The sequence below is a fragment of the Halichoerus grypus genome, chromosome 2, assembly GCF_964656455.1.
Source record: "Halichoerus grypus chromosome 2, mHalGry1.hap1.1, whole genome shotgun sequence".
Lineage (NCBI taxonomy): Eukaryota > Metazoa > Chordata > Mammalia > Carnivora > Phocidae > Halichoerus > Halichoerus grypus.
This window is the reverse complement of record NC_135713.1, coordinates 152,284,760-152,298,007: the sequence shown is the minus strand read 5'-3', so window position 1 is coordinate 152,298,007 and position 13,248 is coordinate 152,284,760. Positions and strand designations below refer to the sequence as shown.

At 58.7% G+C, this 13,248-nt stretch overlaps 1 protein-coding gene across 1 annotated transcript in view; it reads right to left on the bottom strand.

The window, feature by feature from the left end:
• DNAH2 (dynein axonemal heavy chain 2) overlaps window positions 1–13,248 on the bottom strand; it is an 81,405-nt gene that overhangs the window by 18,766 nt on the left and 49,391 nt on the right. The window contains exons 45-63 of the mRNA XM_078067868.1: window positions 12,702–12,854; window positions 12,480–12,571; window positions 11,991–12,189; window positions 11,663–11,887; window positions 10,804–10,908; window positions 9,903–10,091; window positions 9,729–9,814; window positions 9,465–9,595; window positions 9,179–9,328; window positions 8,745–8,912; window positions 8,343–8,503; window positions 8,084–8,223; window positions 6,612–6,744; window positions 6,374–6,513; window positions 4,944–5,154; window positions 4,617–4,733; window positions 4,317–4,458; window positions 3,434–3,603; window positions 2,860–2,976 (exon numbers count right to left, since the gene is read on the bottom strand). Coding sequence (XP_077923994.1) covers window positions 2,860–2,976; window positions 3,434–3,603; window positions 4,317–4,458; window positions 4,617–4,733; window positions 4,944–5,154; window positions 6,374–6,513; window positions 6,612–6,744; window positions 8,084–8,223; window positions 8,343–8,503; window positions 8,745–8,912; window positions 9,179–9,328; window positions 9,465–9,595; window positions 9,729–9,814; window positions 9,903–10,091; window positions 10,804–10,908; window positions 11,663–11,887; window positions 11,991–12,189; window positions 12,480–12,571; window positions 12,702–12,854 — 2,829 coding nt within the window. The remainder of the gene's footprint in view (window positions 1–2,859; window positions 2,977–3,433; window positions 3,604–4,316; window positions 4,459–4,616; window positions 4,734–4,943; window positions 5,155–6,373; window positions 6,514–6,611; window positions 6,745–8,083; window positions 8,224–8,342; window positions 8,504–8,744; window positions 8,913–9,178; window positions 9,329–9,464; window positions 9,596–9,728; window positions 9,815–9,902; window positions 10,092–10,803; window positions 10,909–11,662; window positions 11,888–11,990; window positions 12,190–12,479; window positions 12,572–12,701; window positions 12,855–13,248) is intronic.

Below are 13,248 nucleotides of genomic sequence, written 5' to 3'. Positions count from 1 at the left end.
CCGGTGAACGGCCTCCATGGGAGGCAGCCCTGGTAGGCCTCAGCCAGCCCACAGAGAGCCAGCCGCGAGCCCCCGCGGGACGGGGAGACCGCGCCTGACGAAGACGCAGAGCGGGAACCTGAACTTGAACGGACGTGGCCCGGCTTTCCGTGTGGGCGAGACGCTGGCGGGGGCTGCAGAACATGGCAGACGTCTCAGCGCCCCCGACGGGCGACAGTGGACCTGAGGTGGTGAATCTTGTATGTTAACCATGATAACTGCCCGCTCCAAAAAATACGTATACGTGTGTGGCTTTCCGGCCTGCCCCCGATTCAGGAAATGCTTTTCGGTGGGATCACATCTCATATTGATCCGCTGTGGGAGGCTCCCCCGTGACCTGTGGCTTCCGGATACGCGACGTTCTGGTGAAGCTAAAACCAGGATTGTCTCCGAGTCTCCTCCCTCCGGCAGGCACCGCTCAGGTTTTACTGCAGTCTCTGGCGCCACGAGAAGGGCCGGTTCCCAGGAACGTAATTTTATCTGGAAGTCGTGTGTGCCTCATTAAGTCCTCTGATTTTTTTTATTTTCAAACGCTGCTCACAAGAGACATGATTTGGAGCCGCTACAGTGGTGAGTGACCGCCCCGGCCGCGGCCGGAGGACACGGGTTCTCCCCCGATGCCGAGGGCCCCTCGGCTGAGACTGAGCAGAAGAAGAAACTGGGGGGTTTGGGGACTTTAATCGACGAGGTTGGCTTCTCGATTTTTAACTCTCAAAAGCAAGATAATTTGATTTCGGATTTTTATTTGGGCTCGAGTTCACACGGGGACTTAATCTTTGAAATGTAGGGACCCCCTCCTGAGGGTTCTATTCAAGTGGGTGGAATTTCTGTGTGTTATTAATACTAGGATAGCATCTGATGCTGCCGGGCCGTGTGGCCACACTGCCTGGGACATGCTGTGTTGGACGAGGTGACCGGACGTAACGGGATGGGCCATGGAAGGAAGGCGAACGTTCAGCCCTGGGTATACAGCTGCTTGCCTTGAAGTAGACGCGGATTCTGTTCTGACCCATCTCAGAGCCTTCTGGGGCAATTCTGAAACCAGTGGTTTGTAACCCCGGCTGCGTATGTCAGAATCGGGCCAGCGGAAAAGGTATTCTCAGGGTCCCCAAGCAAGGGAGTCAAGCTTAAAAGTATTTACTCAGGATTTGAATGGACAAGCCCTATAGTTGAGCTCCGGGCCTCCTTCCAGACCCCTGGGCCGTGCTGAGTTCAGGCTCTCCCGCCCCCGGCTGGCTCTGACAGGGAAGTTTTCAAAATGCTCATTTCCAGGCTGTCCCAGAGATGGGTCCCAGCCAGTCTGGGCTGCGACCTCAGCTCGGTGTCCACAAGTGGGCCGCGAGGCAGGCCGGACGTTTGGCTCAGAGCCTTTCAGTAACGGAGGGGAAATGTGGGGTCCTTGTCTGCTTCCTCTTGTCTGTGAGGGGCTCTCAAGAGACCTGACACCGGGTGTCCTACGGATGCTTGTCCAGTGCATGACACTGTTGGCAGCTGATCCCGCGGGCCCCACTTGTCACGCGTCAAGGGAACAGTTCCTAATTATTCATCCCAGGATATGAATCATGCAGGGGTGAGAAACCTTTCCAAATAAACCGCCATGCCTGTGATTATTCACTCTCCCTAGAGAGAGGAAAAGAGCGGATGCTGCGAGAGGGGCCGGGGAGGAGCGCGGGCAGGCCGAAGCTGCTCGCCCAGCCTGCTTGGCTCTGCTTGGAGGGAATCCGAAGAGGCCCCGGGAGAAGCTGCACTTCAGGCGGGAACAGTGAGGCTTGGGGTCAGAAGCGTGGGCCCCAGCCCCCCTCTGTGGGTAACTAGGAAGTCACTTCGTCTCACTAAACCTCAGGGTCCTCATCCCAATTCCGGAGTTAGACCCGCATGTTCTCCATTGGTGGTTTCGGGGGAAACATTCTGGAATGGTCTGACCAGCTTTGGCTCCATAAAAACGTAAAACCTCGCTGTGGGTAAAGTTAGTGTCAACGATGGTGGAGGACATGCAAAGATTAGAAGCTCGGAAAGGATGAATATCTCCATCAGAAAGGGAAACAGGTAAGTAAACGGGCCCGGGTGGGTGAGGGTAAGAGAGAAGCTCAACCTCGACGTACCCACCTGGAGGGGGCTTCCAGGCATGGCTACACAAGACCGGACGGCACAGAACAGTGTGTATAACGTGGAAAAAATGACCGAAACGTGCTTGTACAACCAGAGAACAGCCCTGGACGGCTACGCCAGAAGCCCTAAGCGAGGCTGCTTTCCAGGAAGGGGGGGGGGGGGGGCGCAAGGCTTCTCACTGGATGCTCTCTGGACCTTTAGGATTTCACCCCATGTGGATATTAAAGGCTATCGAACTAGGGGTAGGAAACGTGCATGATCGGGGGGGAAGAACGCGGGACTCTTGACGCTAACGCTCCCCGCGGGGCCTGGTGGGAGGTGCTTGTCCCCAGTTCGCTCGAAGGCACCTCTCGGAAGAGCATCTCCCTCTCCCTCCAGCCAGCTAGCCGCGCTCCCACTCCCACTCCTCCGGGCCGCGGCCACCATGCCCCACTCATGCCCGGTCCCCCCCCCCACACCGGGCCACGCAGGGGTCACCCGCTCTGTGTCTCTGGGCCCACCTCCAAGGCCGTGAGAGAGCCCGCCAGCCCCCAGGTCAGCGTCTGGAGGGGCTCGTCAGGGCAGCGGCCCCCGTGCCTTTGCAACCCCTGCCAGCCCCTCTGAAGAGGCACAGTGGGCGGGGCTCACAGGACCGTAAGGGGGGAACAATGGCCGCAAGCACCCCAGAAATCAGGGACGGCGTCTGCGTGGAACACACGGGCCGAGGCTCACCTCCCGCAGCTTCTCCTGGGCCTCGGCCAGTGCTGCCTGCTTCTCCTGAAGCTGGGCCAAGGCAGCGTTCATCCGAATCCGCTTGGGCTCCACCACGCGGTATAGGCGCCCATACAGCTGTGGGGGGACAGCAGCTGCGGGGGGACAGCCCACCCGCTCCCCACTCCCGGCCCGCCCCGCCCTGCGTGCACCCCGCTCACCTCCACGGCCCACACCCTGCTCACCTCCAAGGCATGCACCTCGCTCACCTCCACGGCCCGCGCCCCGCTCACGTCCACGGCCCGCGCCCCGCTCACCTCCACGGCCCGCGCCCCGCTCACCTCCCCGGCCCGCCCCGCCCTGCCTGTACCCCGCTCACCTCCACGGCCCGCACCCCGCTCACGTCCACGGCCCACGCCCCGCTCACCTCCACGGCCCGCACCCCGCTCACCTCCACGGCATGCACCCCGCTCACCTCCACGGCCCGCACCCCGCTCACCTCCACGGCCCACACCCCGCTCACCTCCACGGCATGCACCCCACTCACGTCCACGGCATGCACTCCGCTCACCTCCACGGCCCACACCCTGCTCACCTCCATGGCCCGCACCCACATGCACAGGGACTTGGCAGCGAGTGAGACTCTGCCGATGATGTCAGGCTGGAAGTCTGGCTGCGCACAGTAGGCCCCAATTTTCTTCAGAACCTTATCTGAGATATTGTCTTTATCAAAGTGGATCAGGGATTTGATGAAGTTCTGCTCCCCTGAGGGATGAAACCGGAGGGAGGGCCTCAGCCAGAGGGCCTCATCCTCCTTATCCAGTCTTCGCCTCCACTGCTCGGGCGCAGCCGTATTTTTCCTGGGCTGGGCTGATCCGGCCTCATCCCAAGTTCCCACTGACCTTGCTTCCGTCCCTGGAACCTCCAAGCCGCCAGGACCCTCCCCAGTCTTCCTAGCCCCCTCTGCCACCACTTTCCTTGGACACTCGCAGCCAACCCCCCCGGCCACCGGAACGCGCACGCACACACGCCTGCACACGCACACAAACACGTACACACGCACACACGCACACACACACCATCACTTCTGTGTGCTTCGCACTGACGTTTCAGGGCAGGGGTCCCCCAGCCATGGCTTGCAGGCTTTATTCTACCAAGCCTCTGGTTTCACATTTTCCGATTCTTGTCCTTTTGGGGGGCCAAAGGCATTCCTGCCCTTGGATTCTGAGATATATTCCTGTATCTTTATGATGATTTCCTTTTGTTTTTTTAAATTAAGAGGAGTTGTTTTCTGTTACTTACGACCACAGAATCTTAACTGCTAGTTACGTCCACTCCTTCCTATTAGGTTCTACCCGCTCTTGAGGGTGGGAGGCACGCCCCACTCGTCTCTGTCTCCCCGAGTGCCTGGCGCACAGCAGACGGTTAGTAAGCACGGGGTGAACGGGCGTTGGTCACGCCGTGGCTCTCCAGCTTACCTAGCTGCCGCTTGGCCTCTGCCCACGTGGGCTCGTTGCCTCGAAGAATCATGACAGCCTGCATCACGATTTCCACTTGGGCGGGGGGCCGGCCGTAAGACTTGATCTCTCCTATGTCCTTCTTGTTCAGGGACTCCAGGGCCTGGGCAAAGGGACTCACTTAGGGAGTAGGGCCAGAGGGGACTCGGGGCAGGACAGGTCCCAGCTGAGGCCTGCCCGCCTCTTCCCACTTCCCCAGGGGACTGGGAGGACGAAGCAGGCTGGTCCCATTCCCTTCCCTGGGCCTCCCTGCTCTGATACCCTCATGGCTTCCTCCAGGGCTGGCAAGGCCTCTTCTAGATCCTTCTGGGCATTGTCAGCCAGGGCCTGGCACTTGACTTCCTCGATGGCAATCTTCTCACTATTGGCCGTGACCGCCTAGGGACCAAGAGGACTCGTCTTGGCCTTGGGCGAAGGTGGGGGGCAGTGTTGGCAGGAAGGATGAAAGTTTGAGGAGCGGCCTGGGCAGTCCCTCACATGGTCGCTGAGGGCGACCGGGAAGGCCCTGTCCGTGAGCACTGGTAGGGCTGGGGGGGCGCGCGGGGCGGGGCACGGGGCGGGACCGGGGGCGCACGGGGCGGGGAGCACCTTCTGCTGCTCGTCTGCTTCTCGCTTCTGCTGCACGATGATGACCAGGTACTCCTCGCACTGCTTCTGGAACTCAGCCACCTTCTTCTTGGCGTCCTCCAGCTCCAGGGACATCACTTCCACCTTCTCTCTGGTTTCGTCGATCTTAAACAGTCCCGTCCGCAGCTTGTTGGCCTGGTCCAGCAGCTCCTGCCGCTTCTCTCCCAGCAACCTGGGGCGTGCAGGAGGGGACAGCGCCTGGGAAGGCTGGGCCCCCGGAAAGGGGAGCACCCCAGATGGGCCCCCGTCTCCCTTTCTGTTGCCGCCGCCACCACCACCGTGAGGTTTCTATCACTTCCTGCCTGAATCATTGCTAACAGGTCCCCAGCTGGCCTTCCTGCTTCCAGACCCTGATCCCTCTGGTTTATTCCGCACACCACCGTCAAAGCACCTGTTACGTGCTGCTGTCCTCATGCCCGCTCCCCACGAGGAGCTCCCACTGCTCCCCACTGTGCAGCGAGCAGGGGCGGCCATGAACCAGCAAACACCAGCCTCTCCCCAGGGGGTGGCCACCCCTCATCTCCACCCCGTTTCTCCCACGTGGGAAAGAATGTGGGCTCCGTGTTGACACGATTTCTGATTTTTAAGGAAAAGCTGGGAATCTGGACTTTTCTAAGCCTCCGGTGTTCAATGTTAGCAACTTACTCAAAAAGTTTTCAACACTGTACAGGCCAAAAAAAAAAAAAATCTATGCAGGATTATTTTCTGGACTAAGTGAGAAAATGTGCGTGAAGGGCTCAGCACAGTGACTGGCCCCAGGTACCCAGGGAAGGCAGGGGCTTTCTTTTGCTAACTGCGGAACTGCAAGCCCCTAGAAGAGTGCACAGCACGTAGTAGATGCTCAGAAAGTACGGTAAGCGGATGAGTAAGTGCGGGTGATCATTATTGTTACAAATGGCTTTTTCTTCGCCTTGATCAAAATACCGAATCCAATCAATGAGGTGGGTTGTTTCTTCTTTTTTACATTTGTCTTAGATCTTTCAAAGCAAAATAATTATGTTGTGCACATGAAAAGGCACTCAATGCAACTTTAGAAATGAATATATGATTCTTGAGAAGGGTGTAAAGTCTAGAAGAGGGTGGACTTAAGGGTGGAGAGGAGAGGACTGGTCTCAGTCTCGTGAGCATTTATAGCACCATCACCATTATACTGTGCTTGGGAAAGAAACATCATCCCAGAAAATAAGGACAGAACAGAGAGGGTGGAGGGAGGAGTCCTGGCCCGAGGGCTCTAGAGATGCGAACCCCAGCTCTCTCTCTCACCCCCCCGCACCTCGGCCTCTGCCCCAGGGCGCCTGGCTCCTTGACCCCCCGGGCCGGCTCTGGATGTTTCCCACCCCATCGTTCCGGCGGGCTCCCTGGGCCTCCCCGTGCTCCACGCCTTTGCACACCTCTTGTACCCAGACACGAGCTCCAGGTAGTTGGTAGGCGTGACGTGGTTGTATCTCCGAAGCTCCAGAAGCATCTTCTGGGAGTACTGCGCCACTGACCAGTGCATGGTGACAAAGATCTTGGCCACCTTCCTGTGGATCTGAGCCCCGTGGGAAAGGACGGAAGACCGGGAGTGAGGGCGGGTGGAGAAGGGACGTGGGAGGGGGCCCGGGGCTGGGCGCACGGGGGAGAACTCACGTTCTCCTGTGTCCCCAGGTCCACCCCCATGAGGTACTTCTCAGCCACCTCCAGCAGGGCCTCATGGGGCCACTCGGAGAACCAGTTGATGGTTGTGCAGTTCACCAAGGCTGGGTACTGGCGGATCCAGTTCCTGGGGAAGGGTTTTGAGAGGCATTCAAGCCCCTTTGTGGAGGCAGGCAGCCTCCACTCCTGGCCTCCTCACAGGTCCATCCACTTTCCAGGGACCTAAGTGTCCCATCCCCTTGCTCCTGTGTTTCCTTGTCCCCCCAATCCCACTCCCCTGAGAGCTAGCTCAGTGTAGCATTTAGGAACGGGTTCTGGTTCTAGCTGTGGATCTCAGGCAGGTGTGCTAACCCTTCCAACATCAGTTTCCTCATCTCTAAAATGAGAGTAACGTGGGGCACCCAGGGGGCTCAGTGGGTGGAGCGTCCGACTCTTGATTTCAGCTCTTGGGGTCATGGGATCGAGCCCCGCCTCGGGGTTCACGTTCAATGTGGAGTCTGCTTGAGATTCTCTCTCTCCCTCTCTCTCTCCCCCCACTCGCTCTCTCTCGCTCTCTCTCAAAAATAAATAAAATCTTAAAAAAAAATAAAATGGGAATAACAGGAATACGAATCTGGGTTGTTACTGGATTCAGTGAGATCACACATGTCAAGTGCGTAGTGTAGCGCCCGGCACGTGGTAAATACACCGTACCACAAACACGAAAACAAACACGGGAGCCCAAATCGCTTCTCCCTGCAATTGTCTGTCTCCCTCCTCCTTTCTGCTGCCCTTAAAAATCAAGTCACAGCAAGAACAGATCGACAAAACATGATATATACATATAATGGACTATTATTCAGCCTTAAATAGGAAATTTTGGGACTTTGAGGCGTGTGACCACACAGATGAACCTTGAGGACACGAACCGAGTGAGCTAAGCCAGACACAAAGACAAATACGGTATGATTCCACTTATACGAGATATCTAGAGTAGTCAGTCACAGAAACAGAAAGGGGCCAGTGGTTGCCAGGGCCTGGGGGGTGGAGGAAATGGGGAATTATTCAGTGGGTATAGAGTTTCAATTTTGCAAGATGAGAAAGTTCTAGAAACCTGTTGCACAATTTGTTGTGAATATATGCTTAACTATACTGAGCTGGACACTTGCAACATGGTCACGATGGTAAATTTTTGTTATTTTGTTTTTGTAAAATCACAACTAAAAATTTAAGAACAAAACACAAAGCCACAACAAGACACTCCAGTCATACTGAAAGGGAGGGGACACCTCCTCTGTAAGCAGCAGAACTGGGGAAAGAAGGCAAGGTCTAGGGAAAGGAGGGGGCCGTGCAGGGGCGGGGGAGCCAGGGCTGTTGAGGAGATCCCCCCCCCCCCGGGAAGACAGGGGGGCTGAGAGAGGGGAGGAGCCGGGGGGGGGGAGTGGGGGGCCAGGACAGAGGGAGGGAGAGGCGGTCACAGGGGTCACCTGAAGGGGTCGCCCACGGGGCTGAGGCAGAGAATGATGTGCAGGTTGTCCCGCACGCGCTCAATGAGGTAGGCAAAGAGGCTGTCGGAGGACTGGGACACCTGCTCGGCCTTGGCCTGCTCCACGATGTGTGCCTGAATCTGCACGGAAGCCACACAGGCTCACAGGGCTGCGCGGTGGCACCCGGTTCGGGGGAGGGAGGCACAGAGGGGACGCAGCAGCTGGTGGAGGGTGTGGGAGGGCGTGGGAGGGCTCGTACCTCTTCGAATTCATCAGTCTTGTAGAGATTGGGGACCTCGCCTGAGCTCAGGATGTTGTTGATGTCCTCCAGGAACGACTCGTCAGCGATCTGGGTGTCCACGAAAAGGAAGGACGTGGCCTTGAGCTCTACTCCCGCCTGGCGGTATAGACGCTTGATATCTGGGCCGGAGGAGGGAAGGAGGAAGACGGGACAGGCAGACGTCAGATGCGCCATCCTGTCCCTTGTCCCCTTCCCGCCGCCCCCAGCCTGCAACCCGCGCACCGCACCGCCCTCCGCCCACCGGGCCTGAAAGGCTCACCACCGGCCTCCATCGCTCCCCGCTCTTGTCACCGCAGGAAGTCAGGCATCTGACTTTTCACGCCAGCCCCAGCCCACCCCGGTTCGGAAGCCCAGCCGTACCTTCTCGGAACTCCTGCTTCCGATAATGTTTGGTGACCTCGATCTGGAAGGTGATGTACTCGCAGATGGAGGAGGCCAGGCGGGCCAGACTCTGGCGCCCACTGCCCCCGATGCCCACCAAGAGCATGTTGCCCCGAGGCTGTCCGATGACCCGCACGATCCGCGTGACTGAGGAGTGGGGGACCAGGGCAGTGAGGCGGCAGAGAAACCTTGGGGGGGGGACCCTGGGGCCCTAAGCTAGTGACCGGGACGCCTGAAACGGAAGGACAGGGACTGAGAAGTGTGGGGAAAGGCCGATGCCTGGAGCCAGTTTGAGCAGCCACCACCATGGAGGAAAAGCCATCTGGGGCCCGAAAGGAAGGCAGCTTCCCGGACTTGCTTGGGAACAGCCAGCCGTTGGGGTGCTGGCCCGGGATGGGGGAGCGGCCGCTCACTGTGTTCAATAGCCTCTCGGAAGAGCACCAGCTGCATGGGCACCACGGCCGGGGACAAGTTGTACTCGCGGAGCGCTGTCTCCATGGCCGCCTTCAGTACTGCCAGGTCGGTCAGGTCCTCGTACACCTTGGGCTCCCGCATGAAGTCCCCTGGGCCGGGGAAGTGAGGCTCAGCTTTCCAATGGCCAGCCCCCGCCAGACCCCCTCCCCACAAGGGCCCCGGCCCTCCTCCCAGACCCCGTCCCACACCCGTGGCCTGGAGCGGCCGGCCGCAGCGCCAGCTCACCGAAGATCGGAGAACGCTTGCTGGGACAAAGATTATGAAATGTGAGGTCAAAGAAGGAGCCGAGCTTGTCGCTCAGGATGCCCACGAAGGCCTCCATGTCTGCTGCATCCACCAGCCGGTCCGAGAAGACTCTGTTGGGAGGGAGTGGGCTGAGACCCGGGAATGCAGGGCCCGGGCAGGGGCTGGGCGCCAGGCTCGGGAGGCCCGCGTCTGGCGTCTGTCCGGGGCGTCTGTCCAGCCTCGGGTGGGGCACGGGCACCTCACCTGAAACACTCGTGGATCCAGAGTCGTGTGATGCTGGACTTGGTGTCGTGGAAGTCCTTGTTGGCCCTGAGCATTCCCTGAAACACCTGCGGAAGGGGCGTGGCCGGTGGGCAGCGGGAGTCCCCTCCAGGCTGGAGCGGGAAGTGGGGAGGCTGGGCTGGGAGGGCGGCTCACCTTGGAGATGTCCCGGAGGTTGAAGAGGTAGTGGATCTTGGCGGGAGTGGGCAGGAAGCGCTGCACCACCGTGTTGTACACGTCCAAGGTCGCCTCGGTCACCACGTTCCCAATGGGCTTCACCTCCTCCTCAAAGTCCTGAAGCTTCTGATTGATCATGGTGCCAAATATTCGGATGATCTGGGACTCCTAGGAATAGGCCCTCACACTCACTTTCGCAGGCTCCTGGCCCTCCAGGCTGCGCTGAGACCCCGGTGAGGCCAGCCCGGCATTCATCTTGGGGGCCGACTTTAAAGGAGCGCCAAAACCCCCCACAAAATCAAGAGAAATAATGTGTTTGTGCGATATTCAAAAATCAAAACGAATGCAGAATATGCACGATGAACAAATAACCAACGTTTTAAACAAAGATGGGTCAGGATTGCCACGGATTCCTTTTGGCTCGAGCTCTGATATCGCTCAGCAACGCACAGCGCCAATCCCGTAGATTTATGTAACATCGTGGTCTTTGTTCATCGTGAACTGTGGGCATCGGCTGCTTTGACATCGCATTAACATGTGCTTTATCTTGATTACTGAGGCTTCTGGGGCGCCCCCGAGGGCCTCACTCAGCTCCCCGAATCCTGGCGCTGCTCTTGGCTGTCAGCAGCAGGATCTACGTTCCTCAGTCTACTCGGGCCCCCTGAGCTCTCTGCCCCGCATCGGGCTTCACATTCCCCAAGCCCCAGCTACACTTACCTCCCACGCTAGCAGCCCCCTTCCCTGCGTAACGGCCCCCGCACGCACCTCTGCTCAGGGGTCCCCCCGGCCCTTGTTGATCTGCCCCCTCATCCTCAGGGACATGGTCGGTTTTGCCTCTTACAGCACCCCCCCACCCCCCAGGTCCCCATTACGCCCTCACTGTGGGGAAGGTCATGTTGATGATGTTGAAGCGACTCTGGAACCTCGGGGAAATGACAGTCCGTCCGCCCCCGGGGGGGCCCATGGCAGCCATCAGGAACATGTCCTGGGGAGCAGAGACAGGACGGGGTGGGACAGGCCAGAGAGGGAAGAGACAGGGCACGGGAGGGGGGTAAAGGGAGCGAGGATAGGGAGAGGGGCCAGGATGAGCAGGAACAGGGAATGAGGGAAGGTGAATGGAAGGGAGGGATCGGGGACATTTCCTCGAGAATGAGCAAAGTGACGTGTTTGTTTTTATTTCATTGTGATCCATGTACCCAAAATAGAAAATACAGGTCAGTGAAAGAACATTTTCTAGGCTCTGTCTTCTTTTCCTCTGTGTGTGCGCACGCGCGCGTGTTTTCTTTCCCAGAAACAGAAGAATGCGCTAAGTGTTAGTAGAGTTTCTGAGGGCCAGATGGACGGGCACCCCAGCAATGAGGATGGAAGGGCTGCTGCCCATCCATTTGGGAGAAAGAAACCAACAAGGAGCTCAGAATCCCATGGGCGCAGAGCCCGACTGGAGGGAGATGCTGGGAAGGCAGGGGGGACGCGGGGATGCAGGACGGGAGTCGGGGACCCTGGGCACCTGGGCCACTCTGGGTGGTGGCAGGGTTGGCATGTGAGCTTGGGGAAGGGGTGGAAGTGGGAGCATGGGGCAGAGACACTGACGAGAGTCAACGATAGGGACTGAGGATTCAGGAGCCGGGCATGTGGGTAGGCAGGATTCCGGGGTTCTTTCCTGGGGTCCCCAGGGAGTGGGGACCAAACCTCCATGGCAGGAAACAGAGGCCTGGAGAACAACTTCTCGGGAGGCTTACTCGAATGTACTTGATGGTCTGCTTCATGCGGTCGTACCAGAAGCCGTAGTCGATCCAGAGGCGGATCAGCTCCAGTGGGGGCTGGGACCCAAACGTGTCCTTCGCTGGCATGTTTAGGTCATCCATAAAGGTGATCATGCTTTTGCCCCCGAACGGCACATAGACGCCCTTGGTTCGCTTCTCCACCCTGCTCTCGATGATGCTCTGCACGTTGTTGGATGTGGTCTGGTGGAAGAGATATGGGACGAATGCCGGGGCCTCCCAGGAGAAACATGGGGTTCGAGAGGAGTGCGGCGAGGCTCTCAGATCCCCGGGTCCCACAGCGCACCTGCGCAGACATGTTGACGATGAGCACCGACCACTGGCTGGAGGGCAAGGACTGGAGGACGCTCTGGGCGATGGACGTCTTTCCAGTCCCCACGGGACCCACCAGCAGGACGGGGTTCTGGTTGGCCACCAGGGCGCTCACCAGGTAGTTGTAGCGAACGGTGTCGACCGTGGGCACCATGATCTTATAGAAGGGGGAGCTGGGGAGGAAAGGGGGCCTTGTCCAAGGGCCTGGGCTGCTACTTCCCGACGCTGGCTTCCCTCTGCCTCCCGACCTGCATCTTCCTTACATATCACCCGCCCTGCCTCCTGAGGGGCCTGGAGATCGGGCATCCTGCTTCCTCCTTAGGGACCCTGTCCCAGGCCCTCCAGATTCTGCTCCCTGCATTCCAGAGGCGCCCCCCGTCTGGGAGCCCCCCCGCCCTGCCACAGCTCACTTCTGCTTCGGGCCACATCTCCCAGCAACCACAGCCCCAGGCCCTGCTCTCACTTGGGAGGGTAGCGCCAACTCTTAGGGAGCTTATTCTCAAATGACGTCCAGGTGCGCATCTTGGGGTCCACGAAGTACTCGTACACTGTGTCCTAAGGAGGGAAGGCGTGTGAGGCTACGAAAGCCTTCGCTAGCTCTCCCCACCAGCGGAAGTGCTCCCGGACCGCTGGGGGGGAGCCAGGCGGCGGGACACTGAGCACAGCCGGGGCTGCAGATCCCGACCTTATTGGGAAAGGAGCCCTCCATCTCTCGGAGGTAACTGTCCATCTTCTTGCGTCCCTCCTCGTCCACGGAGGCGCACACGGACCAAATCATGCTGAAGACAAAGGTCAGCTCCACCATGGAGATGTAGTTTTCACCGTCGGCTGGGTTCACCTGGACGGACGAGAAGGGGCAATAGCCTCGCTCTATAAGAGACGAACGGGGCATCTATTTTGGCAGATGGCCACAAAGGCTTAGAGTTCGCCTCCCTTCCTGGCTCTGTTCAGAAAACCATGTGGTTGTAGATGAAGCTCAATCTCAAAGAGTCAGATAAACCTGAAACTTCTGGTAGCTCAGAGTTGCCCTGAGTCTTGTCTCTGCTGCATCATAAAGACACGGCACCGACACGGTAGGGCGGCCGACTCCTGAGTTCGGCTCAGGTCGTGATCTCAGGGTCCTGCGATCAAGCCCCGCGTCGGGCTCCATGCTCAGCGAGGAGTCTGCTTGAGACTCTCCCTCTGCCCCTCCCCCCACTCCCTCTCCCTCTCTCTCTCTCTCAAATAAATAC